The sequence below is a fragment of the Diprion similis genome, chromosome 11, assembly GCF_021155765.1.
Source record: "Diprion similis isolate iyDipSimi1 chromosome 11, iyDipSimi1.1, whole genome shotgun sequence".
Classification (NCBI taxonomy): Eukaryota; Metazoa; Arthropoda; class Insecta; order Hymenoptera; family Diprionidae; genus Diprion; species Diprion similis.
Window position 1 is genome coordinate 1,267,991 of NC_060115.1, and position 15,791 is coordinate 1,283,781.

A 15,791-nucleotide genomic window follows, 5' to 3' on the forward strand; every position below is an offset into this window, starting at 1 on the left:
GTAAAACAATGCAGCCCTTATCTCTTATCAAATTTACGTTATTTCCACGTATCTGATGTAACTCTCCGTTTCCAATAACGAGCGTTGAAAACCGCCGCGTAAGACTTGAGGATGAGATTCCTGCAGGCTTGACTCTGGCCGTCTACCCAGCCTGCCAGTTAGTCAGTATGCATGCACACATCCGAAAGCAGATGTTCCGTCGGTTCACACGCACGTGAGGTGCGTTCATGCGTGTATACCGCAAGGCAGAGACCGCGTGGGACCTGCAGGCACGCCCTTGCTGCAACGCGTCATTCCTCATTACGTTCTCACAATCAGTCCGCAGGCCATCCTCGTGTGCACCTCGGTCTGCAGGCTGCGTGATTGCGTAGTGCACGTCGTGGCTGCATCGAGAACTTTCCTTACGTTCTCGAATATCAAATCTACCCATGCGCCAAACTCAAATGAAACAAAGTTCTTCCTTAAAAAAGGTGTAAAAGGCAATTGCAATCTCGTAAAGCCCACGCTTTTAGGGTCTGTAACGTGTTCAAGACGTTCGTTACGTTCACCACGCTACGATCAACGCTAATCGTTGTTGTTCATTGTCCATGGACGGCGATCAGGGATCGATGATCTGTATCATGAAAGTCCTGTAAAAGTCTTACACATGCATGTGTCTCATTTTTACACCTGATCTGATCTTTTTCAAAGTGTTTCTTTTGAGAGCTGAACGTGGTTCGTGGAACCTGACGAAGTCGATTGAAACTGTCCAACGGAGTACCATGATTATACTCGGACTGCAGGGGACGAGATCGAGTGCGAAGATCGAACCAAGTTCAGGCTTCTGAAATAGACTGGTACCATTGGTCAGGGACGTCAACGATCGTTCGCAACGCGACAGAAAACACACGAGGCGATAAAACGAGCTGTCTTGTCCATAGGAAGCGACAACGTCATGCGGTATCTCGGTTCACAATCAGCATCCGCACGTACAGTACCCATAGAAGTTATACATGTAGGTATATGGTATATAGATACTATTGAAAGAGCGAGTTTATAAGACTGGCCGTAATCTATCGTTGACTCGTTCGCCGAGTAGCACTCGAACCAATGTCGTTATCCGGTCTAAATTTAACGACGCCCATCAATAATAATCGAGAAAGTCTGTCGCACTGCACAAATTACACACGCGTAATTCATTCGATTGCAAGATTACAGCTTTCTCATGACTCGGATTAGGATATAATCGGGACCAGCCAATTACGACTGCGGCTGGATTTATGCTCCGCTTGCGGATCGTCGCGGCCGAGATGAATACGCTCGGGCTGAAACCTCTTTGCAGTGAGCATGTAGGCATGTAGAGGTACCCATAAGCCCATGCGCCATGAAAGTGCTGTTCCTGGTCCAGCCGACGTGGGACCACTCGAGCGGAGAACAATTCAGCTCGCACCTGTTGCTCCCGCCCCGGCAACGCGGACTCGAAATCGTTCACCCGTGACATACCATGGCACCGCGGCTTTTTGCCTATGACTCATCACCGCTCGAACGCGAAAACTGTGCAATGCCGTCATAATTCGTTCCTTCCACTCCGCCGCTGTGACTAACCGGCGCGGCGTCGCGATAACCGGCTTCTCTGGGTCTGACGCGTTTTATCTCGAACGCGATGAGTCCTCCTCGAGTGTAACGTGCGTGGCCAACGGTAAACTCCCGCGAAACTAGACACGTCGATATATCCTGGACCGTGTAAGCTCTATGATTTACGGGATGTATTCCTGTTCGACGCCCTGGAAACGGCGCGAGAGAGCGATAACATAAATATCGCTCTTTATGGGAACCGTTCGGCCCTCGGAAGGACGGGAGGAGAGAAGACACGGACGACGGGATACGGGATACGATACGGGAGACTCGAGAGATGTACGAGGATGGAGAAAGACGGAGAAAATTGGCTACTCCGCCCATTGGTTGACTTAAACGGTATAATTGAGCCACGGTGTACCGCTCAACGAACTCCAAGATTGGCATTAATTACCGGATAGCAAATTTCAAGTTCGTTTAACTCGAGACGGGCGACCGACTTGCTCTGTCTAAACCGATTAAGCAACCAATTAAAACTTGTACAGAGACAGAGAGAGAGGGAGAGAGAGAGAAAGAAACTCGTAGGGAGGTACGATAATCGCACCTTCGGACGCTTTTGTCCGTGGAAAATAAGACCGCGTCAATTATGTAAGAGGCAGAATTTTTTGAACGCATCGCCAAGCTGCAACTGCCTGCACGTCCTACGTGCCATTCCTAATTAAGACGGGTGATCAACTTGTGGGAGTGAGTGCGTATTTTCGAGCGTAAATAAAAACGCGGACTGCTTTATAGAGATCCGTTGCGTAGGATACTTGGAAGGCAAATATAAGAATCTCACTATTGCGCTAACGCGTTTCTTAACATGATTTACGACCGCAGCTGAAATCTTTTTGGTCCGTTCAATTCGCCTTAGCGTTTAACTTCCGGTTTCGACATACGTCCCGTTTCGCAACGCCGAATCGCACGTTTGCCCCTGCGGATTCCCTGAGGGCGATTCAAACGATCGAGGACCAGATCAATGAATCACGACGCAATTCCGCAGTAGCTGTGGTCGGTTCGTACAAATAATCCCAGGCTTCGTCACTACCACATGACATATGCGTGCCACTTTAGGGATTCCCTGAAAGCGATCTCGACGATTGTTCCCAACCGCATTTGGCTTAGTCACGCCAATTCTCTCTCCCACACGCGCTGCATCGAATCACCGAAATTGCCTGACTTTCCCGCTTTGCTTTGCGGGCAAACTCGATTTAAAGCGAGTCACTTTCTTCCCGGCTTACAGTCGGTTCCCGGTGTTCGAGACTCGAGGATAGATAATAGAGAGACGCCGAGCATCGAGTCCCGGACGTTTCTTACCGCCGCCATGCACATGCAACGCCATGACGCAGGAGGAGAGGTATTGTTGTTGCATTTGGTGTCGCTTGGGTAACGAGTCAAAGAGATTGATATATCACGTCGTATACATGTGCCCACGTCGCTCGGGGAGACACGCTGTAATTGGACAGCTCGGTGGATCGAAGAAGGTCCACAGAGGACTGCCGGAGTTCATGAAATCTTGACATACGCTGGAAATGCGAGCTGCTCACTCAGGCCTGCAGCGGACATCTTAAAGAGTGCAATTTTCAACCAGCGACTCCTTCCGACTCGGGATCGATCACCCATCGGCTCACTATTACCTTCACTTTTTCCACAACTTGCTCCGCTCGGTCGGTCATTTCCATCCCAATACTTGACCTGATTACGTGCCAGTATCGTTAGACGATGGCGGAGAATGGAGGGCTGTTTAGAAATATGATTCGGCCCCAAATATTTTCATTTCATTATTTCATTCTCATGGTCTTGGCTATGAAAGTCCGTTGATTATAGGGGAATCCGGGATTACGGGTTCAAAGTTAAAAGTTACAAGTTTATATGGAGAATGCTTCGCTCTCACGCCTCGTTGACTGGCGCTCGCCCACGTCCGAGACATTAATGCCTCTCGACTCGTAGACTCGGCCACGACGACGCCGTTATATTAACGATTATTGACGATAGGTTGCCCAAATAATTATTATCAAGCCCGCGAACTGCGGTCCCAAATCGTCTTGGATTTACCTCCGATTTTGTACCTTTATTCAAGACATTTTTTGACCGACGAGACCGGAAGTACGTAAGGAGAGAAGAAAAAAACAGCGAAAGAGTAATTGAAAGAGGAGCAAAAGTGACAGGCGGAAAGAGAGAAAGGAATACATCCACGCAACGCGCGGCATGCGATCACCGGCTGGAAAGTGAGTCAAATTATCTCGCAATTAGGAAGTCTGCCGGCTAATTTATCCCCGCTGTCAAATCGTTCGGACGGCTATCTCGAGACCGTTCAACCACGTCGACGTCGACGACGTCGCGGGTTATCAAGAGCCTATATCTATCGCACGAGGCTCGGATTTGACAGCTCGTGGGCGCGCCAGTTGCTCGCCCAAACTCTTAGCGCCGTCCCAATTACCAACTCGAGGAGACGCGCATCTTGAATGTTACGTTTCCTAACTCCTCAATTTGGTATCTCGCGTGTTGAATAGACCAGGGTGAAAGAGTTTTCTGGAAACGCGATCGACCATATCGACCATATCTGGACGGGAATTCACATCTTCTTCACGTGTTGACTGCATCATTTTACTTCCAATTACAAATCGCAACTTCACAGTCGATGAAACGAAAGCCATACTGCAAATGAGAATGAAGTCTGATCAGGCTGATCCCTGTTCTTGCTTCAATCCCGGGAGTTACTTCCAGGAGCTTGTAGCTTGCAGTAACGACGAGGACCACGATTGGGGTTGTATCTAGCGCATTTTCCAAACCTATTCACTGCCGATTTCTCTTCTATTGCAGCAACAGCAGCTGTACAAAGAAATACTCTGCGGCTACGTATGAAGTATTTTTGCGAAGCGTCGAGCGTGCAGCTTCCATGTTCGTAAGAGCGGCAGCAGCAGCGTAGGCTAAGGACCGGTGGATTATGAATGGTCGTATGAAAGTATAAATTATAAATACACTGCAGGTATGGATGTGGGCTGAACGCGTGGAGTGTTCATGTGCCGTAAGAATGCGTGTATATGTAAGAGCGCGGATGGAAAAGAAACGAAGAGTTATCGCTGCCATTGTGAAGCACTTTAAAGAGACTGTCGTTTGTTCGCCATGTAGCATTGCCTGGACCACGTTGGAGCCGCTGGTGCAGGTACCTGCCTATCTGCGCGCAGCCCATTAGTAAAACAATACCTACCGCACCGGGCGTGCAGCGTTATCGAAACCCGGCTTGTTAACGTGACGTGAATGAAGACCCGGGGCCTTCCATTTTCGATTATTAATTTCCAGAGGCTCGCCTTTTCCACTCGGGAGATTGTCCGACCCGCCGTGCACGCCGCGGCTCTGTGGAAACTTGCAGCAGGCAACTTTCGGCGTGTAACTTTCCTCACTGGCTGCAGTCCATGAATTATGCCGATAAGCCTTCTTCGCGCTGCTATCCATTCGGACGGATTCGGGAACTAGTATTTCCTTATTTTTTAAACATGAGTCGAATCACAGCAGTCTTACAGGTATAAGTACGATACGGCTACCTTATATACGAGGTATCTCGCCTCGTTTCCCGCATACGGATTTCTCTATCTCCGTTGCGGTATTTAATATGCCTACCGGTATCAGAATTTGCCTGTGTAAATGGATATTCATGTTACCTCATACCCGCAACTCCTTTACAGATGTATAGGTATGGCTCGAAGGGGTTCGGCCAAGTTAGGCGGGTATAGGGACCCTCGTTTTGCGTGGGCTTGGAATGTTTGGGTGCGATGGCATTTTGCTGAAAACATGTTACTGCACGCACCGCGGGCTCGCTGCAAGTCCACGGTTTGGATCGAGGGCCAAATGACGCACACCTTACGCGAGTGAATTACAATTACGACGATCTTAGCTCTATTCGAGACGATCGACAAACGGTAAGATCCAATTTTCCGTCATGATAAAAAGTGGAAGAAGACCGTCGGTGTTTACGTCGCGGGATGTTAGGCTGTGTCGTCGGTCCAACTCGCTGAACGAATTTAACGAATATACTTAATCCGTGTAATAAACTCGGCGAGTTTTCTTGTCGCGAACAGGTATAAGGATCTTATAAAGAAGAAATAAGAAACGAAGCAAAGGTACGATAAGACCGAGGTGAAAGGAGAAAAAAATTGTTAACAAGTTGCCACGCAGCTTGCGCATTGACACGGCAAGCTGTTGCGCGCGGACCGGTGCGCAACGAAGCGTTAGTCTATTTATAGAATTTGTGCAAACTTGTCTGCAACTCTGCAATCCGCAGCTTAAGCTGCACCAGGCCACGTTGCACCTACGTACGAAGGTAGGTATGTACGTCGGATAGTTCGTTCGTTCGTTCGTTCGTTCGCTCTCTCGATTTGTAAAGGCGTGAAATAAGTTACTGGCACCGGCGCAAACTTCCTTACAGATGTAACGAGTTTCCGAAGACGGAGAGCGCGCGCAGGAAGATCTGCAGTCCTGGATACTCGATACCTGCAAACTTCTTTGCGCGCCTAGACGCGGTGTGCGCATAAATTCCTGCATCGCGGTTGTTTACGACGATGCTGGCGAAAACGATTCCTCAGACCAGTAAATTAAAACTTAAAGGATATAAGAAGAGGTTCTTCTCCCGTTTCCTCTTCTCCGTCAGTATTCTCATCTTTTTATTTCTCTTTACAGCGGAGTTGATCTGCAGCTGCAGCGCTGCAGCCTGCCTGCAGGATAGGTATGTATATATAGTCTCTAGCCGTGCAGCGGGACGTCAGTGCAGGGCTGCAATTCCTTGATAGTTTAGTGAGTAAATACTCGATTGCGGACATATTTGCACCAGTTTAACATATCGAGCGTTTATAGAGCGAGGATCGGGATAAATAGATATGCAACCAATGTAGGTACAGGGCACTCTGCGCTTTAACGTAGACCGTAGGTATGTACGTACATACGTATAACGTGCAAGCGGTTACGATCGGCTGCGGAATTGCACGTCAATTCTATGCAAATACCGCGTTTATCTCGAGAGATTATTGCCAGGCAGTATAAGTGGAACGCGATTACCGACTATTAAGAGATTGCGATTCTCGGAACGATCGGGACCGCGGAGGATCCACGCTTCGAATCTCATCACGAATTCAATTCAGATCCGCCTTGCAGAATTTCGCAGCATTGCACTCACTCTCCTCGAGCCGCTGCAGCCTGCCTCTGCTTCTCCCCATCGAGTAAATGTGCGTTATACGCACGCATGCACCTGCAGCGCAATATCTCGATACCTGCCCATCAGGCAGTACTTTTTAATTAAACCATTTTTTACCACAGAGTTTTCAGCCATTTATTTGACATCCGGTCCTCGCCTTACACATTCCACCTTTAAAAAAAGGGTGTAATACGTGTACTCACGTACATGCTTCAAGTTCGCTGACCCCATCCTCGACTCTGTATACATAAAGATTAACTCATAAGAAACGACGTGCTGCGCTTAAAGGTCAGCGCGCGGACTATACGCGATCGAAAGATCAAATTTCCCCTGGCGTTCCCTAGCTTGCTCTAAGCTGTGTCGATTATACGCACACGTACTTCTGATTGTGAGTAGCTGCTGTGTGCCTTTACGTTTCTGTCAAAGCGGCTAGCGGCGGAAAAAAAATTCATGTACGAACGCAAGGTACATTGGGATTAGGTTTAAAAAGGAAACAGATTTTGAGGAATATTTAAAAGTGATTTCAAATCGCAATCCCAATAATAAGAGGTCTGCAATCGTAACAGCGGCTAGAAAATACGTGCATTCCTCACCCTGCAAAGCAGCACAGCAAAATTGTTTGCCAAAATTTATTGCACGAAACAACTCGATTTTTATTCGACAATCCGTGTATAATTCAATACTTCTGTTCCACGCTCGCTGTTCTGCAGGGTGAAGTGCACGTTATCTGGTATTGTATTCACGAAATTCACTTTCCGTCACGTCGACTGGGTTGCGATTGTATCGCTTTTATTCGACAAAAAACGGCTGCCCATCGATGCGCCTGTGTAGGACACGTATAAATATCCGTTGTCGAGAATTTTCTACATGTATACCAGTTTCAGTAGAGCCTTTCGATGTATCCGTAATGTGCGATGCAAATGCTGCAGAAACTCTGGAGGGATCTCAGATCCTGATCTGGATAAGGCGAAAGTCGGAATATAACAGACTCTGTTAACCGCACGCTCAGCGCCGCTCCAAACGCTCTTCATACAAACTGTACTATACGTATATCCTTCATGTGAAGAATTACCCAGGTTTTATGGCCACTTGTTCTCTGAATTAAATACCAGACTTCGTCGAACACAGCATATTATATCCAGATTATTCAGCAGCTGTGGAAAAACGCCACTTCCTCGGAGGATCATCTGATGAATGATGAGTAACCACGATGCATACTCATGTTTACCATCGCATTTAAACATACCCACCGATCGTTTAAAGAACAGTTCATGTAAATCACGGTCAACTGGTAATAATAAATAATTGACAGAGAGTTCGAGATATTTAGATTATCAGATTTGATGGAATTGAAACGACCAAACAGCTGATCAATGAGTTTTTGCAAGTACAAAGAGGAATGACAATAGTGATGAAATACGATTTTTTAGAGCAGTAAATGATCTTTAATCAGAAAGATAGATAGATAGATAGATAGAAATCCGCACGACCAAATGGTATCTCGATCCTATACTGCACGTGAATTCGTGCACAACAGGCGTAGGTATCACGAGAGTCCCAGCGATAGCTGCGCTACACGCGTGTATCAGCGTTCCGCAATTTACGCCAACATAAATTACGTTATGTGTATAAGGTTGTAGGATAGCTTAGGTATATACGGGTGTACAAGAGTAGGTACACGTGATACAATATGTACTTCGCATAGCGGGTGACGCGAGTTCCTTGTTGCGCATAGAGTATAAGGATCGGCATCAGACAATGTGCCTCGGAGCCGAGAGGCTGCAGCGTCGGAGTTTCCAGGTCCCGGAGACTCCGGAGAGGAGCCCGAGAGGGAGAGTAACAGAAAGAGAGAGAGAGAGGGGGGAAGAGGCTTCGCGGAGATAGACGGTTACCAGGCACTCTCGCATCTTGCCGGGATGCAAATTTCCCGACACCGCGAGACGCGTTCGTAGCCGCTGCAAGAGGAAACGCTGAGGAGTCCGTGCAGAGTCGCTGCGATGCGATGCCCTTCGTCGGTGGCTTCGAAGAGGAGTGAGGCGGCGGGGGGAGGGGGGGGGGGGGGGGGGAAGGACGTCGCGGATGTCGCGGATCATGAGGCGTGGGCGAAAGATGCCCATTCAACGCGGCCGAAGTCGCGTCGGTGTTGGCTGCCCGTAGCCAGACCTCGTCTCCGCGGGAATCAACTATACAACTTTCCATATCGAGAAGTTTTAAAGCTGCACCTTAGTGGTGGGATAACCAGGGGCGCCTACACGCCTTCGACGCGAGACAGCTAAATAGAGGTGGAGAACCTTCCCTACCTCCACAGCTGCTGCTGCTGCTGCTGCCTGCCTGCCTCTCTAAGGCATTAATTTTCGTTATTGCTGCCTCGCCGATTTATGCCTCCGCGTATGCTTCCCCCATTTATTTGCTCCCTCATCTTTCCGGGTTTTAACCCGTTGAATCGCATGATACGCCTGGAATCGAATGAAGTATATGGAATTAAACAAACAAACAAACCGCCCAAGTACACTGACGTATTGAGCTGCCTGCTTGTGCTTTGTAGATACCGTTAAAATAGGTATACACTGGAGGTATATTTACAGTGTTAATTATTCAGGTCCGCCTCGTTTTATGACGAATCCAACATCGTTTTCTGCTTGCGTCTGATTCCCACCGGGATTCTCATGAGACGTCATCTGACCTTATGAAATTTAATATTCCGAGTCGTATTCAATAATAAAAGTCCTAAATCTTTCTCTCTGTACGCATGCTCAATGCCACGCAACAAACATATGTGCAATTTGCCTAAAATGACGTGTTTATTGGACAACTATATTAATATGAGGGATCTCCGATATAATTTTTTAAACAGGATGGAGTAAGGGGTCATGGTGAACCGCGTAATTAAAATACGTTAAATCATTTTACCATGTGTGAGTATATTTAATTTATCTAAAGTCTAAGACTTAATCGCAAGTATGTACAATGGTATTTACAATCCTATATCTCGGCCATATCCAGTAACGCGTTCAAGTGAGTCGGAGCCCATGTGGATCCGTTGTGGCAAACAAAGACGACGTTTCTATCGATGTAAGCCTGAACGTTACCGACTTTATAAACTTGTTTCCCTTCCCTGTATCTGTTTGGCACAGGCATAAAGAGGATGCCTCTTTCCTCGCACCGCTTTTGTATGAGATCCTTGAAGCCTTGTGGAATTTGCGACGCGGTACGTACAGCCTCGGCAATTCTCTGAAGTGGGAAACGTAGAATCTCGTCATTATAGATATCTGCGTTAACATCGAGCGATAAAGAATAAAATAAAATCTCTTCTTTTGTTCTCACCTCCATTCTGGGCTGAGCGACTGGCGCAGACGGAGGAAGAGTGGCTTGAGTTCTTTCGAGATTTGTGAGGTATGATACTTGTTCCATTGCCCCGGGTTGGTGTCCCTGAGGTGCCGCTACCGCTCTGTTCATCATGTCCAACGCCTTCTTGAAGTATTCTGCAAGTTCGAAATATTTTCATGAGCACGTTTAGGTTTCATTGCGACACGTACTTTATGTGAGAAAAAAACTTGACAGATACTCGCCCTTTATTTGCGGCTCTGCCAGCAGTTTGTCACTCAGCATTCCCTTCCATCCCATATACCAGTTGGTGACTTGATCGTAATTGGGAGAATGATTCAACCAGAGAGCCAAGACTTGAAGCCATTTCGGGAAAAAGAATTTATCCAGTAGACCCGCCATCGTGTGAATCGGAAGCATTTCGTTCCATTCAAATACCCAGTTCCACTGGTCCAGGTGCTGCTGGTGCGGGTTGATCACAAACTCGGCTAAAACCACTTGCAGTTTTGGAATGATGTTCTTTACCAGGAAAGCTTCCATGTCCCCCTTTTTGAACACCAGGGACCACGGCTGCAGCATCAGTCTCGCTGATCTGTCCGAAGGATGCCATCCTCCCAGCGCTGAGCCCAACTTACGGCGAATGATCGGATACACTGCGGTATCTAAGCGATTACCTATGGAACATCATGGATTGAGATAAGAAAAGTAATAGAACGTATTGAATCAAAGTTGAATAATTCATCCCTTGTCTCCGAATCCTTCACAATTTTTTTATTCAAATTTCAGCAGTTAATCTTACCTATCAACGGTAACCAGGGATGAATCCACGTATGAATTGGCACTGTGTCAGTGAGCGGATTCCACTCCTCAACTTCCAGCGTCAATTTGGGGAGAACCAATAAATCGAGTATATTTTCTAGTATCCATCCTGGCAGAAGAGGAATCCATTGCTCTAGAAGATCGACTAGGGGATCAGGTTGCCGACAAGCCCACTGTCTGGAAGAATTAACAAATACGTTAGTTCCATTCATCAGCAGATATGTGACAATGTAATTTTCTGAAGAGAAAATTACTCACTGTACAGCGCCTCGGATCGATGGCATCCAAGAGTTCCATACAAGTTGATCGTAAGGTTCGAGAGCTCCGTTTTGCAGGGTGCTTCTACCAGTTTCAAGAATATTTTTCCACTGCTTGAACAGCGGAATGGGGAGTGTAGGATTAGTCAATGGATTCCAAGTGGCTAAGAATTCCTTGACTTTGGGACCGACCAGGCCTGTGGCAAGTTCGCCTAATTCGTACATTTTATACTCTTCGTAATATTTCTCTTGAAGATCTTTAAAAGCAACAGCAGTTTCCTCTAGAGACAGATCGTTGGATTGGTCCATGAGCTGATCGACGATAGATAGAACATTTTCCAGAGTGTCCATTAGCTGTTCATGCTGGTCTACTATCTTAGATAGGTTTGATCTTTCTGCCTCAAGAGCTACGACCCTGTCAGACATATGACGAGTTCGGCGATCGTTCTGTATAATGTCTTGCTCGCACAAATCGACTAGTAAATTGAGATTATGGCGGAGTTCAGGGAGGGCGAAATTCACGCCCGTCCTCTTTACGTCGACCGGCGTCACAGTCTCGTCAGGCCGTTGTTGTCCACTACCGATCGCATGATAGCCGCTTAATACTCGTTGTTCAGGTCCTGTCATGTCGATGACTTTGACTTTGCTCATGTCACTGTTCAGTTGGACTCTTCTGTTCGGTCTTAACTTGCCATCCTCCAGAACCTGGTCAACGCTCTTATAGCAATATCTCACTTTCTTCTTACTGACCGTCTCCCCCTTTCGCCATTGCGATAATTTTGCTTTGAACTCTTTTTCCTCCTCTACATCCTCGTCTTTTTTCTTTTCAGGCACCTTGACCAATTTCTCTGGACCGTAAGCACCTATCGCTCCTCTGCCTTTGCGGAGATGAGCCTCTACCGGAGCCATTATACCTTGCAGCTTCTTACCAAGACCTTTACCGGGTTCAAAACCCATCTGTAACACGAAAATCAGACACACTGTTCATCGCAGGTAAATATCATTTCATTGCTAGATAATAACCAAACCATATACTTGCTTGAAGCAAGAGTTTCGCTCCAATTCCTTTGGTATGCATTTCCCAACTTCCGACCCCTGATTTCATAAGTACTGGGTTAACTGGTGTTCTTTTTTTTCTCAGGCCAGCTATGTCACCGTCTAGATTCAATGAAAATGATGGCTTTGCTCTAGCAAAGCTCGGTCCTTCGTCATCTGAGTCACTGGAATGGGAAGGAATAGGAAATAGATTGTAAATAGCCGTAAAATTGCCAGCAATAGCTGTAGAAAGATAACTGTGGAGCTTAAAATTTGTTGAAGCTATTTCGTATTAATGACACTATGAGTTGAAATGTTATGAGGATAGGAAATTGTACAATAAACAGATATTTCATAATACTATAGTGATTTATGATTGGTGACCAATGAAGTAATGAAATATATAAAAAGAATACCTAGAACTATTGGGAACATAATCAGCATCTCCTCGCCTCGGCCGACCTCCTTCGTCGTCATCATCTTTGTCTCCATCAGACTCCTTCTTGTCATCCTTGGGTTGTCCCGCCTGCTGAATACCACCAGCAACAAAACTGACTGGTGCAGTGTAATTCTTTGGGCCACGATTTGATGATTTAAAGGAGGGTCGTGCCGGCACTTCTTCTTCATCGCTGTCATCAGCCCATATTCCTAATAATTACATTTGGCAAAGAGAGCAATATGTTAAAGTAAAAGAGTTATGAGAATTCTCAAACAAGTAAGAAACGAAAGATTATTACTTACCAAGCATCTGTTGTTTTTTGGACATTTTTCGGCGAGGACGATTGATGTTGAATTCATTGTCCAAATCATAGTCTGTTATTTCGAAACTTTCGACTTCGTCCTCGGACATTATGAGATCAAAAGAATGTCTCAGATCGGCAGACTAGAAATTTGAGGTTAACTAAGTGCCTTATGTGTTTTCTGAGCGTGACCACGTAGCTGGGGTCGATGCGAATTTATCCGATATTACAGATGAATTTGAAGTAACACTTGTGATGTGTGTATATTGTACACGAATTAATTTCACGTTCAAATCATCCCACTGTTACAAAATATCAAATTGTAAACAACGATGCTAAACATACGTAATTCTGTAGCTGACTAACCGACTCATGTCGATTGGTTTAGTGCAGTTGAGTATATATGAGTTGAGTTATATTAGAGGCTGGTAACGTATGATTTCTATAATGCCGATGACGCTGGGTAAGGTATCGACGACGGGGAATACTGCTATATCGACGTAGGAATTGCTTCCAGCACACAACAGAGGAGTCATATCAGACTGAAATTTATGGGGTTCCCTAAAGGATACGGAGTGGAAAGAAAAATATTTCTACACGTCTCAGCTCCAAAAATGACCAAAAATGTGAGGCTAAAACCTTTGGATTTTTTGCAAAAATTTCGACGATTCTGAGAAGAGCTGCAATAAATTTTTGCATGCACTATTCCGACGTAATTTTGCGAGAGAAATCGATTGAGCGCAGTCCCAATACGCAGCGAGCGATAGCTGAAAAGTTACGGCCGAAAAACTGAGGATTTCGATCGCCATTTCTTTCCTGTTCGTCTAACGCTCTTTTCCATGTGTTTTCTGAGTTCCTGGGGGTCGAATTACTCTGGAGATGGTCATACTAATCGAATCCGTGACGGAAAATTGTCGGCTCCAAAAATGACCAAAAAAGTAAGGCTAACCCCTTTGGATTTTTTGCGAAAATTTTGGCGATTTTGAGAAGAGCTGCGATAAATTTTAGCACGCCCTATTCCGACGTAATTTTGCGAGAGAAATCGATTGAGCGCAGTCCCAATACGCTGCGAGCGATAGCTGAGAAGTTACGGCCGAAAAACTGAGAATTTCGAACGCCATTTCTTTCCTGTTCGTCTGACGCTCTTTTTCATGTGTTTTCTGAGTTCCTGGGGGTCGAATTACTCTTCAAATGGTCATACAAATCAAATCCGAGACAAAAATTTCTCGGCTCCAAAAATGACCAAAAAAGTAAGGCTAACCCCTTTGGATTTTTTGCGAAAATTTTGGCGATTCTGAGAAGAGCTGCAATAAATTTTAGCACGCCCTATTCCGACGTAATTTTGCGAGAGAAATCGATTGAGCGCAGTCCCAATACGCTGCGAGCGATAGCTGAAAAGTTACGGCCAAAAAACTGAGAATTTCGGACGCCATTTCTTTCCTGTTCGTCTGACGCTCTTTTTCATGTGTTTTCTGAGTTCCTGGGGGTCGAATTACTCTAAAAATGGTCATACAAATCAAATCCGAGACAAAAATTTCTCGGCTCTGAAAATGACCAAAAAAGTAAGGCTAACCCATTTGGATTTTTTGCGAAAATTTCGGCGATTCTGAGAAAAGCTGCAATAAATTTTTGCATGCCCTATTCCGACGTAATTTTGCGAGAGAAATCGATTGAGCGCAGTCCCAATACGCTGCGAGCAATAGCTGAAAAGTTACGGCCGAAAAACTGCGGATTTCGATCGCCATTTCTTTCCTGTTCGTCTGACGCTCTTTTACATGTGTTTTCTGAGTTCCTGGGGGTCGAATTACTCTAAAAATGGTCATACAAATCAAATCCAAGACGGAAAATTGTCGGCTCCAAAAATGACCAAAAAAGTAAGGCTAACCCCTTTGGATTTTTTGCGAAAATTTCGGCGATTCTGAGAAGAGCTGCAATAAATTTTGGCACGCCCTATTCCTACGTAATTTTGCGAGAGAAATCGATTGAGCGCAGTCCCAGTACGCTGCGAGCGATAGCTGAGGAGTTACGGCCGAAAAACTGAGAATTTCGAACGCCATTTCTTTCCTGTTCGTCTGACGCTCTTTTTCATGTGTTTTCTGAGTTGCTGGGGGTCGAATTACTCTAAAAATGGTCATACAAATCAAATCCGAGACAAAAATTTCTCGGCTCCGAAAATGACCAAAAAAGTAAGGCTAACCCCTTTGGATTTTTTGCGAAAATTTCGGCGATTCTGAGAAGAGCTGCAATAACATTTTGTATGCACTATTCCGACGTGATTTTGCGAGAGAAATCGATTGAGCGCAGTCCCAATACGCTGCGAGCGATAGCTGAAAAGTTACGGCCGAAAAACTGAGAATTTTGAACGCCATTTCTTTCCTGTTCGTCTGACGCTCTTTTTCATGTGTTTTCTGAGTTCCTGGGGGTCGAATTACTCTAAAAATGGTCACACAAATCAAATCCGAGACAAAAATTTCTCGGCTCTAAAAATGACCAAAAAAGTAAGGCTAACCCCTTTGGATTTTTTGCGAAAATTTCGGCGATTCTGAGAAGAGCTGCAATAAATTTTAGCACCCCCTATTCCGACGTAATTTTGCGAGAGAAATCGATTGAGCGCAGTCCCAATACGCTGCGAGCGATAGCTGAAAAGTTACGGCCGAAAAACTGAGAATTTTGAACGCCATTTCTTTCCTGTTCGTCTGACGCTTTTTTTCATGTGTTTTCTGAGTTCCTGGGGGTCGAATTACTCTAAAAATGGTCATACAAATCAAATCCGAGACAAAAATTTCTCGGCTCCAAAAATGACCAAAAAAGTAAGGCTAACCTCTTTGGATTTTT

General features: G+C 45.7%; 1 protein-coding gene across 1 annotated transcript; it reads right to left on the reverse strand.

Moving 5' to 3' along the window:
- Positions 1 to 9,667: 9,667 nt before the first annotated feature.
- On the reverse strand, positions 9,668 to 13,177 carry LOC124412617 (septin-interacting protein 1). Its single transcript, XM_046892641.1, has 8 exons — positions 12,958 to 13,177; positions 12,633 to 12,864; positions 12,221 to 12,401; positions 11,183 to 12,138; positions 10,905 to 11,101; positions 10,351 to 10,779; positions 10,106 to 10,263; positions 9,668 to 10,012 (listed from the first exon to the last, which is right to left on the reverse strand). Exons 1-8 carry the CDS (start codon positions 13,064 to 13,066, stop codon positions 9,764 to 9,766), a joined length of 2,511 nt encoding a protein of 836 aa, XP_046748597.1. The 5' UTR covers positions 13,067 to 13,177; the 3' UTR covers positions 9,668 to 9,763.
- Between the last annotated feature and the right edge of the window lie 2,614 nt (positions 13,178 to 15,791).